General features: G+C 38.9%; 1 protein-coding gene across 4 annotated transcripts in view; it reads left to right on the forward strand.

Moving 5' to 3' along the window:
* Positions 1-17,747, forward strand: part of aspscr1 (ASPSCR1 tether for SLC2A4, UBX domain containing) — a 90,485-nt gene that overhangs the window by 44,214 nt on the left and 28,524 nt on the right. For all 4 annotated transcript variants that reach the window (XM_076277760.1, XM_076277761.1, XM_076277762.1 and 1 more), the window contains 2 exons: positions 7,360-7,411; positions 16,409-16,478. In XM_076277760.1, the coding sequence (XP_076133875.1) occupies positions 7,360-7,411; positions 16,409-16,478 (122 nt within the window). The remainder of the gene's footprint in view (positions 1-7,359; positions 7,412-16,408; positions 16,479-17,747) is intronic.

A 17,747-nucleotide genomic window follows, 5' to 3' on the forward strand; every position in this document is an offset into this window, starting at 1 on the left:
TGTGTTTTAGGCATGTGAATGTCATTGTTATCATAATAATCAATAACCTGTGAAGTTTCAGCCAAATCAACCAATTGTGACTGACACATTTCCTGCTTATTTGGCGAGATATTTAAGTTCATTGCATCACAATTTTGAAACCCTACAACATACTGTATCAACATCATATTGAGATATTTAAATGGATCATATTGCTATTTCAGCACATTACAACATATCAAAACAATTCTTCACAATTTAACCCTGTGCAGAACATTCTTTTTTTCATACTTTATGCCCTTGTGGTTATCCTACATGGCAGAGATAAAATATACCCACCACTGTAATCAGGAGAAATTAGTGCAGTGTCAAGTTATTCCTGTAGAAAACCCATAGCCCAATTACATGCCCGCAGGTAGGCCTGCTTTACAAATAGGATGATGGGGGGGGGGGGGGGGGGAATATAACTCCAGCTATAATGAATACTGAATATTATATTATAGTATATTATGATAAATGTACAGTGAGCAGAATTTAAGCATGTGCATGTGACATTTTTTACAGATCAAAATGACATAAGCCTAACAGCTGTTTTGAGTTAAGTCTATGTTTAGCCTATTGAATAATGATGTATCATCGTATGAAATTTGCAACGATGTGACTCAAATACAGTCTCAGGTAGCCTGTAAATTACATCACTTTCTGTCTGCCACTCGTTGTCTGTAGCTGGTCATGCTATGCATGTGTGGCATTCTGAAACGTCCCTAAATTCGAGACCATTATCGCTCGTTTCAATTTGGGACCTTGCAGTCGAAATTGTTGTTTGTTTATTCAAAGTCTAAAGACAGTCCAAACTAAGCTGGGCTATTTGAAGTGTCAATTTATTGCACATACTTTTTACATTGTTTTGAATAGCCACTGAATACCAGTGTTTTTTATGCAAGTAAACCTCCTACAGAGGCATTTTTTATTGTTGAGGTCAGACATGATAATCATCCAAACATCTTATATCTTGACTTTTACCAGTGCTGTGCACTGATTCAAGGCTGCCAAAGCTCCGCTTCAACCTTCTCTGTCTCTGGTCCGGCACTGTGCTATGTGAGAGGGGAAGTAGCCAGCAGGTAGAGCAGCAAAAACCAGTGTGTGCTTCTTTTACCAATATATTTTACGATATCTTGTGCATTTCTTATCCAAACAACGTCAAACTTGGCACTGCACTTATTTGTGCCTGTAGCAAGACACCAGCCAAGTTTCAATCAATCTAACGCTTCTAGAGATATGTGAATAACAGACAAACACACACACAGACAGACAGACATTCCTGTCATTAACAGATAGATAGCCCTTTAAAATGGTATACAATATAATTAATAGTTTTGAGGGCAACACACATCATTTTTAAACAATATCTTCAAAATTCAAAAAACACAAAAATATATTAAGATAGATTAATCTAAGTTTCCCCCAATTTCTGTTGTAGATAGAGAAAAATCTAGAGTGTTAGAGATTCACAATTTTGTCCTTTACTCAGTGAAAAAAATAGAATCAATTTGTCACCTTTTTTTCAAAAGTTATGTAAAATGTCCTTTTGGTCCTTTAATGCACCATTCCTTTTCCTCAAACTGCCACAGACACTTCCTAGTAAGCTTCTGTCTCCTATAGTCATGGCGATAATAGGCCTAAACACCAACGCAGTTCTGAACTCCTGGTCGGCTGATTGGCGCTTTAAACGATGTGGACACCGGCGCCAACATGAGTGCGCCATACTCCACTTTTGACATTCAATTACCGTAAAACTTCAAATTAAAGCTGAGTCCCAAATAGACGCCTGTTTCTTTTACACGCCTGGTGTTGCTACAGGTTTGGAAAAATAAAGGCCGGTCTCAAATAGAGGCCTGGTCTGTTTTTTAGTTTCAGTTTGTATTTACTCTCCTAAAACCTGCTATATCGCCTGTTTAAGCCAGTTTTATGATTGCACACGCTAACGTTATGATTAAATGGCATTAATAAAGACTGCGGTGATGAAAGCGGTAATGAGTTCTGACTCCGACATCGTTCAATTCATCCCATTTGTTTCAAATGTGCGCATTAAAATATTTTATGACAAGGATAGGTCGATGGTAAGCTTATACTTGTTTTTATGCTGGCAACAAAACAAAAGGGTTCAAAAACGTTATTCTTTTTTCTAAATGTGTACCACCATGGCGACAAAGAGAAAGAAGTAGGCTATGATTTGAAATGTAAGCTGACTGGTGTCAAATTTGCCAAACAAAATACGGGAGAAACTATGTTTCATTCTCTCTCATGCTGTTTCATTCGTCCCGACCAGGAGGCAGAATTAAACATTACGCATGTCCCACTTTGCATAAATAATTCCTGAACGGTTTTGGTCAGGGATGAAAATGCAACTGCAACTGTGTCTTTGACAGAGGACAGATGTAGGTTGCTAGTGACAAAAGCTTAGCTTTCAGTGTGCTATGATCTCTTTATAAATTACGTTTAATTAAAACGTGTTTCATCTGTCCATCTTATCCCCACTATTTGGATCTTATCTCACTCAATGAACAACATCTCAACACTAAATGAATGATAGTCCATAATTGAAGCTTATCATTGGATAGCCTAGTCATATGGGTTGACATTCAGTGTTTTTGAAATAATGAATTTGATAATATTTTCCATCTTTGCAGAGGAAAAGTTTTGTGTGAAGGGAATTAAAGGCCTGTCTCATAGACGCCTTTACTAGCCGGTGCAGTTTGGCGATTTGGGGAAATAAATGCCCGGGGTATTATTTGAAGTTTTATGGTACATTAGATTCCATTGTTCTCAATACAACTCTGCACACCAGCATTGCACTTTGCCACCACCGCTGTGTAAATTATGATACAGTTCTATTTTGTCGGCGCCGCTCCATAAAATCCATTATTCATCCAGTGTTTGCCAGTTTAAAACTTCGGCACTGATATGCATGGCAAGTGACAGTGCACTCATGTCGGCGCCGGTCTTGGCTCAGTTGTCATGGAATAAAAATATCACTGAAGCTCTTCAAACTATAAACTATAATTAAACTATAATCTACGAGCTAAACATGGTTTACACTCCTACACTGTTATACGTGAACTGAACATAGTTAATGGAGATATTATGGACTAGGCTATTTCTGTTTGTTATGCACTTCATTAAAATGTGCTGTAGGCCTAAGCTACATTTTGCTCATGCACTTGTGCATATTTATCAATATGAAAAGTTCCTTATTTTCAGCTGAATTTAAAGATAATAAGTATAGGCTGCATGGAGTATTTTTCGTTTGTTAGGCCTATGCCCTTTATAATGTGTGTATGTTGTACATGCAATTCTGCTGTAGCATTTATTTCAGTTTATTTCAGCATTTCTGAAGAATACCTTGTGCTGCCTCTTTTGAAATTTGATTTGAAATAATCAAATATGTCTTAAAACTTATGTTCATAAAGTAACTTTCTTTGATTTCATTTAATTCCCAATCAAGATACACTGGTAAGAATTGCTTTACATTGTTAATATGGACTTCTGGAAAGTTCAGAAATGCAAAATAATAGAATTTTAATCATGTGAAAAAAATCATGTGATTAATCCTGATTAACTATAGAAATTCAGCGATTAGTTGCGATTAAAATAAATTATCATTTGACAGCTCTAATACCAACACATCTCAGTAACAAGTAGAAGTTTAAAGAGTACAATGTTTTCATTCCCCGATTTCACATCCAATGGTACATATATAACCAAAAAAAAAAAACATCTAAGCATGATGCATAGCTAAATAGAGGCTAAATCAATTGTGGGAGTGCTTCATTCTACTATGAAAACAAGAATAAAAAAGACACTGACACTGAGGTTTATGAAAGGGCAAAAACATATTTTATTTATAAATGTCCCAAATAATTGTATTTAACCAGGAACAACAACTTCAGTTAAATAACATAAACATAAACAAACATTTACAAACAAGCAGTAACTATTATATCTACAAGAATGAAAAGACAACAGTATAACAAAGTAAAAAAAAATACTTTAACATGGTTAACACAACTTTAGTTCACATACGTCTATTAACAATTAAAACTTTACAAGAAATTCAATGCATTTTACAACCGTGCAATATAAATAATTAGATATTATTACACTTATATGATAATACACTAAAGGCTGTTTTATGCTTCTGCGTCAAATCAACGGGGTAACCCCACAGAGCCCCTCCAAGCACTTTGCCGTCAAACACAGACAAAAAATTGTAACCCGGCGTTGAGGCGACGAAGACCGCAAGGACTGTGATTGGTCAACTCGCCCTTTGTGTTGATAGTTGTTTTGGATCACGCGGTAGGACATGCAAGGTTAGAATGCTATCCTTTGGTGAATTTAGGAGAAATATACAGTCGCGAGTAAACACAGTGTAATGAAATTAACTCTTAAATGTGTAAATCGGACTTTTTTGTTGTAGTAGTGTGACAGAATACATGCTAAGGTAACATGCTAAGGTGCCGTGTCTCGCTTTAAATATTGTTATGTAAATGCACAAGTTCTGCACTCTTTCAGTCAGAGATCAGGGCTTGCACTATGCCTAAAACACATGTGCATACTGTAAATCCTCAAATTTACGGGCCGGGATTCTATTTATAAATAAAGGCCCCCAAATAAGCCGGGGTGTTTCGATTTAACTCTATGAAATAAAAAAGCTCTTCTTAATATTTTATATTGTTGGTTGGTTTAATACTTTTGCCAATGAAAAGTCGGCGTCCTACACTGGGTCTCCAACACGTCACTCTCAAGCTACCAGTCGCTTGCCACCCCCTTCTGAGCTTATCAGAGGCTGAAGCAGTATAGACTACTAGTCTACATTTACACAATTGTTGCCGCAAGGCATTCCAGTCTACGAATTTAATAAAAAAAGTAAATCATGCATGATTAAAAAAAAACTCAATTTAGGCTACTGTAGGCCTACGCAATAAGGTTTCCATTACAGCACAGCGCACTTTCAATAAATGAATGAAAGCGGATGCCTTGTCTCACAATAAACAGTGGGTGGAAATCTCTTTCAACTACATGAAACTTAACACTGAACCATCAAATGCCCTCCAGATTTCAGTGCCCATCAGTCCCAACATTTAGAAATATAATCAAACAGTCCAAACGTAAATTAAATTAATTCTTCTGCTTTTGATAGCCTACCGGTATGACTCTCCAAACGAAACACATGTCTCATAATAAAAAGAGAAGGCAATAAAATTCACGTGAGAAATAAAGGCCTGCCTGGAATACAAGCCTGCCTCAAATAAAGTCCTGTGCTTTGCGCAGCCTAAGTAAATAAAAGACCCTGGCCATAATTTGAGGATTTACAATAGTCTGTCTCCTAAACATTCCTCACTCTTTATCCAGACATGCATGAAAACATTTGAAAACAAAACTCAGCCATAGGTTATTTTGAGATTGATGACTTTCTCTTCAGCATTGTCCTAACCGTTAAAACGAGGCAGATATGATTTATAGTCCGGAAAATACGGTATCCCATATTTTAATCACTCTCATAATATTTGCCCTACCACCGGACCCGTCAGTCTCTGCACTGTGGCCCTGTTGCTACCCCCTTGCCCTTCCAGTGAAACCGACTTTCTCGTATTTTCTACAAATTGTTTTGCTTGCTTTAAGGTGCATGTGCCTATTTAAAACAGCAGCATAGTTGTGAGAACATGTTGTGATGACCAATCAAGCAAAGTCACGTTAGACTGACCTTGCTTCACACCTGACACATGTGGCACTTGCTATCTCGGGGTACATAACATTCTGCAAGGACACAATCTTTCCCAAAAGACTGTTAAGATGTTTCCCAACAACAAACCCTGGGTAACCCTAGATCTAAAATAATTTATTAACCAAAAAAAGCTCAATGTTGAAATGGGAGGAAATAGAGAAGAGAAAAGGACTGTGCAGAAAAAAACATAAAAAGTATGATCATGAACTGTAAAGCAGCATATAAACATAGAAAAGAGAACTTTTTTTGAAAAAACAATACCAGGTAGATTTTTTTGATCTTAATATAAGATTATCAACACTTGGTTAGATTTCATTTTTTGCAGTGCATGTCATTAATGCTCTGGATCAGTGGTTCTCAAACTGTGGTACGGGTACCACTGGTGGTACGCGAACTCTCGCTAGTAGTACTCAGCGAGTCTCCAAGGTGTCTTTTCATTAAGACTTGACAACGCAAAACATGTAGTTGAATTGGCCTATGCACCTGTATTTTCATGCCGGTCATAATGGTGGTACTTGGAGAGCCAATTGTTTTCGTGGGTGGTACTCATTGTGAAAAGTTTGAGAACCACTGCTCTGGATAAATTAAAAAGAAGTGTACTTCTGATGAAAATTTACATTACATTACATTTGGCTGATGCATTTTTAAGCAAAGCGACTAACAACATGGTAAACAGTTTAAGCTTTTTAGAGTACAATAACAATTAGACAATGTTATAGTGGAAAAGGCACCCGTTTCATATAATGACCCAGGTGCCAATAATAATAGTAATCCTTACAGAAACAATAGGCCTTTGCACCTTCAGTGCAGGTTGCTACGGCATGCAATCCTGGTGCTCGGGCCCTAACTATAAAAATCCTTTTATTGTATGCAAAATGTATGTCTGAGGTGATTTATGAAATGTGTACCAGCATGCTATCTAAACTCAGGATGTTTGAAAGTTAGAAACTACCCTGGCGATATGTTGTCAGAGAAACAAACAAAGCAATGGGGCTGATAGGATGTGTGTGTGTGTGAATGGGGGCTGTTGAGTTGTGCATGCCGCTACACCCTTCGATCATGTGGTGCATATACGTGAGTGTACCTGTGGAACAAAATTTAATTTATTGCTATTTGTTACATGTTTTTTTACTTATTGAGCGATGTTTTGATTTTTAAAATGTTGTATTTGTATTTGTTCTTCCTGTGGGACTGCAGATGTAAATTAGCCCAAGGCTAACTCTGGAGCAATGCATCAAATGGTTGCATTTTTGTTTTAATTGCACACGGTCCCTTACAAATAAAATTAGTTAAAGCAGGGGTGTAGACAAAAGCTGTCCATTTACTGTTAACCCATTAAACTTGCTTTATTATTTAGGCAAAGGTGCCTGTAGCCTGATAAATAATTACCCCAATGGCTCTAATATTTGGGATTTCTCTACAATATTGTATCTTCTTCTGCCAGGAATAAGGCAGAGAAGTAGTCACAAGCTTTTTAACGCCACTGTGCAATTGAGTGTATGTGATCAGTATACTAAAGTGACTGTGTGTCTAGAGTAGACAGTTGTTTTACTACTCAGGAGGCTGTTTTAAACCTTTTGTTTTTGCTCTCCTAGGCAAACCTCTTTCCAGCTGCTCTCATATACTTTGGCTCAGATGTCAAGACAGGTTTGTGAATGGCATGCTGATTTTTTTTCTCTTTTAATCTTGTGAATCTTTAATCTTGTGCATTTATTCATTTAGTTGACACTTTTATCCGAATATAAGACGACCCTGAATTAAGTTGACCCCCCTTTTCAGGACTGATTTTTTGAGAAATAAATAAAATAGAAGCAGCTTTTTGTAGACCAAATATTGTTTTATATAGAAATTGACTTTTTTAAATGCTGGCTGTAAGAAGAACGCCTTCAGAAATGATATATATATATATAGCCTCGGAAACATAGAGACGTCGAGCTATATCATCACTTAAAGGAGCTTGTTGTGGACAAGTAGGGTGAAGAGTTAAATGGCAATGATGTTATTACATACTCGTTAATCTGACTCCATTTTGATTAATAATTTGTATCACCAATCCATTACCAAGTAACTAGTTTATCAGCTATGGAGGAGAATGGCATGGCACACTACGAGAATTGAAGTTATCCGATTGGTAGGCAAATGAACAATTTAATAGGCATTAAGTCTTAAAGGTAAATGTAACCCATATCACTTCAGTTGAATGTACAAGTAAACTCACATAGTCTACTGTAACAAAATAGCAAATGGTAACAAAGGAAACTTAACCAATTCACAGAGGTAAACTTGACAAGTTAAAGATAACAGATACACCAGATAAAACAATACAAACCCAGAGATAGAGAAAGGGGGAGAGAGAAAGAGAGAGAGAGAAAGACAAAGGGAGCCAGAGAGAGAGGGGAAGAGAGAGGGAGAGAGAGGAAGAGCCCCAAGATGGGAAAGAAGACAGAAGAGCAGAGAAGAGAAGAGAAGAGCAGAGAACAGAGAAGAGAAGAGAAGAGCAGAAAGAGAAGAGAAGAGAAGAGAGACCCCCAGGAGGACCAGAACCTCCACTTTTATCATTCACTTGGGCCACCCCCGACTCATCAGAGCCTTTGTTGTCTGAGGTGGATGGGTGTGGCCCAGGTGGATATCATAACTTTATGCTACAGCTTAATTCTTAATCTACAATTATGAACAGATACATTCAATTGTACCAAAACCATAATCAGACTGTTGCCCACATTACAAGTATTAATTCAAGACCAAACATGAATGTATTATTCACAACACATATTTACAGAGCAATACTGTATGATAATGAGGTTGGCCTATCTCACCACAAGACATCAAGTAGGCCCAGGACTGAGCTATCTCTCAGTAGTGGGGCCAGAACAAGGAACAAATGGTCACACTTTATGCATGAGCGGGTGTTGGGGATCTTTGGCCATGGCCAGCTAAGACAATACAGATCAAACACAGGTATCCACACATGTAAATTGAATGCAAAAGGGCATTCTTTAGAAATGCATATGGTTTGGGCAAAAGACGGGCCTTACACTGGTGATACATTGGATGAATTAATTTAGACCAGCCATCACCAAATGGCGGACAGCGGTCCGAGTCCGGACCGTGACGTGATCCTATCCGGACCCAGACCATAATAGCCTAATTTAGATTTTCACGTAAGATTTCAAAGCTGCGCTAAATGTTTCGTTGGTTAGGATAACAGCATTTACTTCAGGAGCTTCAGGAACCATCATTTCGCTTGCTGCTACTACTAGCCAGTGAAATCTGTGAATTCTGATAAAGTCGAGTCAGTGAGTAAAGTAGCCTACTATGGAGAAGAGACTGATAGCCTGAAACTATGGAGCTAAATTTGTCTCAATAATATTTCTATATGTGCAGAGGGGGATCCACAAATATTTCTTGATTTACATGTGTGTTTTGATATCTACAAATAAAAAAATCATATTTGTTACTCGTATATTGATTTTTACAAATATAGATGTGCATTTGTAAATAAAATGCCATTTGTAAAACCGAAAATTTCATTTGTGAAATGTGAGTCTGCATTTGTGGATCACCAGCACACGCATTCTTCGCTTTCCAAAGTTACGTGTTTTTGAGACGTTCTTCACATGAAAGTCACACAAATCCACACGTAAATAGGCCTACTTTAATTCACCGGCACACAGAAATCGCAATCCAGTAGATGGCGACATCCACAAATATTTCTTGACTTGCATTCGTGTTTTGACATCCACAAATAAAAAAATCATATTTGTAACTTGTAAATTGGTTTTCACAATTGTAGATGTGTATTTGTAAATTAAATGGCATTTTTAAAACTGAAAATTGCCTTTGTGAAATCTAATTTTGCATTTGTGGATCACCAGCACACACAGTTTTCGTTTTCGCATTTGTGGATCAGCATTTGTGGATCACGTATTTTTGAGACAAACTTTGCGCAGAGAAGCCACCCAGATCCACAAGTAGCCTGCTGACATTTTCTAATCCAGTAGATGGCAGTGTTGTTCTATAGGACTCATAACCAAAGATTCTTTGCTCATAACACACAGAGCTAGCGAACCTAGTTCTTAAATCTAACAAGTTATGCCTTTTACAACAAGCTTTTTGATGGAAAAGTTGTGTTTAATTTCCATAATCTTTGTTTAGTAAACGCATACAACCGTCAGTTTGCAAGCGAAATCAAGAATTACGATCTTTGAGATCCCCCTCTGCGCATATACAAATATTGTGAACTGAGACCACAGAATATTTTAAGATTTAAGAAGGCAATATGATTGATCCACCACAATCTATTTAAGCCTACATGCATTCACTGCCCAACAACGTGATATTCCTGGGTTTCCAAAAAAAACTAAAAAAATTAAATTAAACTTGCTGATTAATGGGTTCAAGGAACCAGCTGTGGAATATCCATCCTTGTCTCAGCTCAAATTTTATTTTAAGTTCACGTTAAGATCTTAAAAATAGCCAAGGCTACTCAGTTTTTCTCCCCAATTAGGCTACTCTTATCTTGCCTTATTTCTCCTCATTTCGAATGTTGCCTTTTAGGCTACTTATTTTATTTCACATTAAACATTAGGCCTAGGCCTACAATCTTCTATTTCTTGAATTTCCCCTTGGGGATCAATAAAGTATCTATCTATCTACAACTAGGCTCCATCCATCCATCCTAATATTATACATACATACATATACATAGCCTAAACACGCATGTTAAACATTATGATGCTCCAGACCTTTGCTTGAGGAAATTTTCCATAACTGGACCTCGCTGAAGATTAATTGAATATCCCTGATTTAGACTGTTGTTTTTAATGTGTTTTATGTTAATGAATGACTTAGTATTTTTATAATGCCATGAAAGTGCAAAAGATAAACTGTCGTATAGGCTACCAATTACAAAAGAAAAGAAACATAGCCATTTGCAATAACTGCATTAAAGGACGAAGCATTGTAAACTTTGTTTACAGTTTATTAAAAAAGATATAGTTTAGAAAGACAGTACCGTTCATGTATAAAGTCACATGACAGTTCACATGACAGCTCACGTTGCACTACGTCGGACTGGTTGAAGCTAATTAGCGGTTTGCAATAAAACTGGTCACATTCGATTAGCATGAAAACATATCCCAGAGAACAGTTGAACTCGGTACACATGTGTTATTAACCCCTAGGTTCATTTTGCGCCGGAATCGTCCTTTAACCATACGCAGCTATCTGGACAGTTTTAAAAAACAAGCAGTTTAAACACTGGCAGATGTTGGCATGTCAAAAAACACTAATATTTGATCAGCATTGCTCATCTGATCCACGGGGTGTGAGTGAGTTGTCCTTAAGTTGATCACATAGGCTACCACTTTCCACAAAGTCTGAGGACAAGCGCTGGGCAAGACTTTTGTGACGCAATGACAGTCCATTGCAATGCATCATTAAGGCTAGTTTTGAAGTCGGTGGGTGTGTTTAGCAAGGGGGCAGGCGAATTCCCGGAAGTAGAAGCATCGATGTAGCGGTGGTTATCAACTCTCTGCTAACCCCATAGAATGCCCATTCATTTAGGATTTTTTTGAACTCCCATAACTTCATATAACATATATCCTGTGCCAATATTGTAGCTTCTGTGTTATCTACATAAACAATAAAAGGCAAAACAAGACTCAACTACCTCGTAACGTTAGGTTCCCGTAAGAAGAATGTTTAGCATGTCCGGTTGAAGGGAAGCTAACGCACCGAAGGGAGATAACCGTATTGTTTGGACAAGAAGCGTAGTCCAGCCAGCACGGAAACTCGTGAACAAAGCTATGTAGCCTACAATAGCATTGTATGTTAAGGTAAAGCATAGAGGCAAGTAAACCTAATGAACAGTAGTTTTACTGGATTGACCATAGGTCAGAAAAGTGAAAAGAAGATAGCTTCAAGGCTATAACTTTTTTGTTTTTTTTTGCCATGACTGTTTTTGAAGATGATCATGTGTGGTAGTTTCAACAGTAACACGACTTGATATCACTTGTGAGGATGATATTAATAATAATACATGAATAAATGTTTAACTTTGATGACTTTGAAGGCGAAGGAACTGTGAGAAGAATTTCTGTGTATCTATCATATGAGTTACAAGATTCAGTTTGATGGCTAACGTCACAAAGTTAAGTGCGAGTCTGCGCAGTACTGGTGGGACCAACTGAAAAATCGTTCAATTTGACTCAGTGCCCTCCCATTGAGAACGACAGAGTCTTTTCGTCCATTTATTTTACTGTCTATGGTGTTTAGCTCTTTAGCGATCTCAGTTTTTCTAGGCTCGCCATCGCGTTAATCACCATATGATTTTAAAATTGCTCCTAATCATATAGCTCCTCAATTGTTGGTTAATTTGATCTAGCCTACTTTTGAACCACTTTGTTCGAGATGATCTCTTGATCTCTCCATTATTCAGACTTGTTCGTGCCACTTTTGGCTCACTTATTTCAAAACACTTGTTACAAATCGATACGGTGCCATCTACGGGTTTTCCCTTTTTTTTGTTTAGGCCCCGAATATAAGACAACCCCACTTTAAAACCTATAAAACCTTGTCTTATATTCAAGCCAATACGGTAACTAACAAACAGACAGACTGACACACTGTAGATATGGCAAGCATATCAGATGAAAGAGGAGACACAGGGCTATCCATTGGTATCGCTCATTCTGGGTTATAAAAACAGACAAAGTAACTGCAAAATAATAATGTCATGTAGAACAACCAACGCTGCACACCCATTACTCTCGTTTGAATTACTCACGAACCCGCATGTCAGATGAAAGAGGAAACACAGAGCTATCATTTAATACCAAGTACATCCTTCTGGGCTATAAAACAGACGAAGTGACAGCAAAATAATAACTTCATAAAGCTCGACTTACCCCATGTTTTTGTGTGTTTTTGTGGCAAAGCATGTTCATAATCCAACGCTACCATGTGTTTCTCTATGGGAAAGCATGTTCATAATCCGGTTTTGAGATCCTAGCATATTCCTGCATGGCATTCAAGGCTCACATTGCATCCCAATTTGTTCGACAAAGAAACACTTTTTTTGCTTTTACTTACAGTAAAACGTTGTTGTAGAGAATCATCATGAGTGCACACACACAGGCTAACAGGCAAACTCAGTTTAAGTCAGGTCAGATCAGTTTGTGTCACAGATATGGAGCGCAGAAAGGTCATTTTTCATCACTAAATAAAAAATGGGATTTATTTTTGTAAGGCGCACACCACATATGTGTAAATTGCTCAGCCCCAAAGTCCCCATTCACCATGGTTCTTATATTGCCATATTCAGGACAGTATGGCCTACACATACATGAAAGTCATGTCCAGCTGACAGCTTGCTGTGGTGAGATACATTTCAAAATGTAAGAATGAAAAATATAGCATGTGTAAATGGCACTTACAATGACCAGGATAAATGCTTATAACTAAAGGTAGTGAGAATGGCCAAAAATAGAGTAGGGCTCATAGGGCTAAATAAAAAATGGCATTTATTTCTGTAAGGCACACACCACATATTTCTCACATTTGCTCAGCCCCAGAGAATCCCTCCACCATGCCAATGATATTGCCAGATTTAGGACAGTCTGCCCTACACACACATGAAAGGCAAGTCGAGCTGCCAGCTTGCAGTGGTGAGATACACATCAAAATATAAGATTTTTTATAATACTCCTTTTGTATTTTTTCAAAATCAAATCAATGCAAGTAGTAAAACATGTAATTGTGGCAGATCTGGGTAGCCTATACATACTAAAACATTATATAGCATGTGTGTATGGCACTTACAATCATCAGATTGTCCAATTATAGGCCTAATCCTCTGTTGTTGTGTGTCCTGTCTTGTTTGGTAAGTAAAAAAAATCCTCCAATTCTGTTTAATCCTCCTCAGTTTCCTCCTCCTCTTCATCTCTCCCTGTAATTTCCTCATCACTCGCGCCAGCCTCTACAACAAGTTCATTATTGTACAATTCCTCTTCGTCCTCCTCATGTTGCGCTGCTTGTCTGTTCTCTTCCTCGCGCAGGCGTGCAGCAGTCAGGGCCTGTCGTCCAGCAGCACAGGGCTGTAGAGAACGATACATTAATTTAGTTTGGCCGTTATTGCAAGTCACAGTGGACAGGGTCACTCACAAATTCAATTCATCTAATGGTAGAGATAGCGAGAGAGGGAGACTGATAGTGATAGACATGAGTGCTAATTTCAACATACCTGTCCCTCTCGGAAGCACAGTATGAAGTCGTCCTCACTCCCGTCGGGTTTCACAGACTGCCCACACACTTTGAAGGACTTGTAGTGCAGCGGATTAATGGCATATTTCAAGAGAATCGTTCAAATTGGTATAGAAGCATGACATTTGGCACAGATACTCTCTAAGGGTCACTTTTTGGGAAAAAGGCGCTGGCCACCCAAAAATTCAACATGGCGGCCATTTTTTCAAGGTGGCCGCTATTTCTGTCAAATGTCATTATGTCAATCGTTCAAACAGTGATGTAGGCATAACATTTTGTTGTGCTTACATGTGCTTGTCCCTCAAAAATTCAAGATGGCCAGCACGGGAGAGCCGAGCCAAGGGTAAGCGGGGCAATACATGACTTGTTCATGTATGCTTACCTGGAAGATGTACAGATCACACGGGACTTAAATGGCACTGAATGAATGATCTGGCTAGGTGTAGGTGACCCGAACCTAGTTGTATCCCATACTTGAATGTGTACTATGTCTATGATTGAGGTGGTAAAAGGATAACCCCTCGGCCTTAATCAGACAACAATCCCCCAAAATGGCAAATGAAAATCCCATGTCAGCCAAGAGATCAACTGATTGAATGAAATGTTGGCCACAAAGGAACCACTTTTTTATCACCAAATGATTGCCACCAACATTCCACTCTTTTACAATAGTGACCTGGAGATCCTTGAGAAGTTTGTGGTCCTGCTGTATGATCGATCAAGCACAGCTGTCAGTGTAGATGAGGCTAGACTTGACATGTTTGCCCGAAAGCAGAGGCCATATGAAGCCATTCCTCCAACAAGGGCAGCTCTGCTTCAACACACTAAACATGCTGCATATCAGGCAGGCTGCATATGGGTTCAAGCAACCCAGTGTCAGTCAGAAGCAGAGTCCTGCTGACTGGAGATGGAAATTGTTAAAATTTCCCATTAAAATTTCCTTTAGAGAGTATTTGTATCAAATTATATGCTTAAATCACTGTTTGAATAATTGATATAATAAGCATTGAATAGCAATGGCGGCCATCTTGAAAAATGGCTGCCATATTGAATTTTTGAGTGGCCAGCGCCTTTTTCCAAAATAGTGGCCCTTAGAGAGTATCTGTGCCAAATTTCATGCTTCTATACCAAAGTGAACGATTTTTTTTACTAATCTGCTGCACTATTGATGATCAGGTCCTTGTCCAGCTTGTCCCAAGCAGCGAGTACCCAGTCCACAAGCAGACAGCGAGATGATTATAGTTTGACCAACATTCTAATCTGTTCCCTGTTATATTTTAAATATTATGTTGTTTTTTGTATTTGTGTGTCGCTTTGGACAAAGGCGTCTGCAAAGTCCCATAACCATAACCATAACTTAGTGCGGCCTCCTGGGATCACCGCGGTTGTGATATTGTAGGGCCTCAATTTCTGTTTGGTAGAGGTGCTGATGTGACAGCGGTAGGCATTCCACACCAGCAGGTACGCTTGAAAACTGAATTTGCCTACCGCTGATCTGAGCCATGCTGTGGTCAAGTCGTCATTCATCCAGCCGTTGGCAGATGTGGCGATGACTGCTCTTGAGATCTCTTGCTGCATTGCCTTCACTTCACAGATGGCCCCCCGGAAGACGACATAAGGTGCCATCAGCCTTGGCAGCAAGGACAACAGTGAGATGGCTTTTCTCGTGGCCTATTATTTTGAGCGTAACACTCTTCGTGCCTCTTATGTCAATGGTACTGGGAGACACCATATCGAACCAAACGGCAGTCTCATTCATTGCAATTATGTCCTTCTCTGAAATGGCTTGGATTCGTTAGCAAACATTGCCCCCCCTGTGGTACTTGCATGTTACCATCACAAGCATAATGTTGAGGCCTGCCCAGAAAAACGTTGGTTCTAATAATAGCCCCGGCCTCTATTAGAGACCCGCCTTTATTTACCTCCTCCGACAGTGAGACCGGCCAATGTCAGAGACCCGGCCGCTAATGGAATACAGGCCAATATTAGAGGATTTACGGTATTCATTAACAACCCTAGTATGTTACTGTGTCGCCCACATAGCAGCGCCACATCTCCTGGGAAATGTGTCCCCTTTTGTGAAGAATCCTTATGTGTAGGATTGAAATAACTCTTTCCTCTTCCTCTCTTCTCTGAGCACAGCTGTTTCTCTTTGCATGTCTTCATATGTATGTATTTTGAGTTTTCCCTTATAAAATGATAATGAATTACTTTTCTCCCTCTCTCTCCTTAACTATGCACTCTGTCAATGGGGTATAGAAATATGTATATCATAATATAACAAGAGTATATCAGACATGCTACTGTATGCTCCAGAATATGATACCTTTATAACTAGCCAACTCAGAATGTGTGTGTGTGTGTGTTTACTTTGCTTCACAGATTGTTTCTTACAGAGAGAAATTCTGGAATCAAGTGTCAGTGCTCAACAAGCAGATGAACTCATAGCTGGGTAAGTTTTCTTTCTTTCACAAGAGATCATGAGCAAAGTGAGAAAAAAATCTTTTTTTATTTTACTTAGCTACTTTTACACATGATCTTCAGACCAAGCCTTACAAAATGTATCACATTCATGGTATTCTTGTATGGCATCCAATCAAAATCTTCGGCAAGGCTATATGCACGGCTGTATCTGACGATTTTGGTGTCACCCTTTCCCCCCTCTTTGGTCTAAAACCATAGTTTTTATTTCAAGTTATGATTTTTGTTTATCTTAGAGTGTTTTCACACTTGGGGCCAGATGTACTAACACTTTTGCGTGTGTATCAGTTAACTTCATTCAACTGCGCTTGTATGTAGGCTATGCCGTTCAGTTGTGGATGTTCGTAAATTGCGGTAGGCAGGGTTCCCGCGGATCCTTAAAAAGTCTTAAAAAGTCTTAAATACAGCTTTCGGTTTTTAAGGCCTAAAAAAGTCTTAAATTGTCTGGGATGTCTTGAATTTTCGAAAGGGAGGTATTAAATTTGCGTATGGGACCGCCAGCGAGTGAGCGAGTGCAGGAGAGTGAGTGAAATGTCTCCATCAGGTTTCGTGTATTTAAAAAGCAATTGTATAAGTGACTATGAGGCTACGGTAGGAAGTGTAGTGGTTGCAGAGTAAAGATGTTTTTCACAGTGTGGTTAAAGGTGTGAAAACGGTACTGTAGGCTATGAACAAATATGCCTGACGTTTTCGTGCAGAGGCCTGAGAGATACGCAGGTAACCTACGTGAGCGGGAGAAAGAGTTGGTAAGCCAGTTAGCGATAGGTTGGCCATACGTTCGAATTTAGGCCGGACATATGGATTTTAAAAGCCCTTTCCGGCGTCCGGCGCAGCCTCAAGCCGGACGCTCATTTGTCCTCCTTTTTGGAGTTGCGCTAGGCATCAAGAATCTTTGCTCGGACGCAGCAACGTTTCACAAACTATGGACACGAAGACTGCTGGTCAAATTATGCGCAGTGCTTCTGTCACTCGTCTCATAATTTGCTGCGCAATTTATGAAGGAACCACGGACTGACATAAAAAGAAGACAAACGTTTTCGCAGTCAGGAGGAAATACTACATGTTAAGTTGATCTTCCCAGCGTGTGTTGCTGGCCTAGCCTAGGGAAGAAAATATCTCACTAAGTTATAATACCTGTAATATCTGTCAGCAGCTTTCTTGCCAGCGTTTCCCAGTTGGCCTAGCCTACTTCGCAAAAGTTGTGAAATATAACCGCATATTTTTTGAATGTCGGCGACTG

This window comes from Alosa pseudoharengus, unplaced genomic scaffold (genome assembly GCF_046254945.1).
Source record: "Alosa pseudoharengus isolate Yale_2024_CS ecotype anadromous, Long Island Sound unplaced genomic scaffold, YU_APseudo_1.1 YU_APseudo_1.1_scf_11, whole genome shotgun sequence".
Classification (NCBI taxonomy): Eukaryota; Metazoa; Chordata; class Actinopteri; order Clupeiformes; family Clupeidae; genus Alosa; species Alosa pseudoharengus.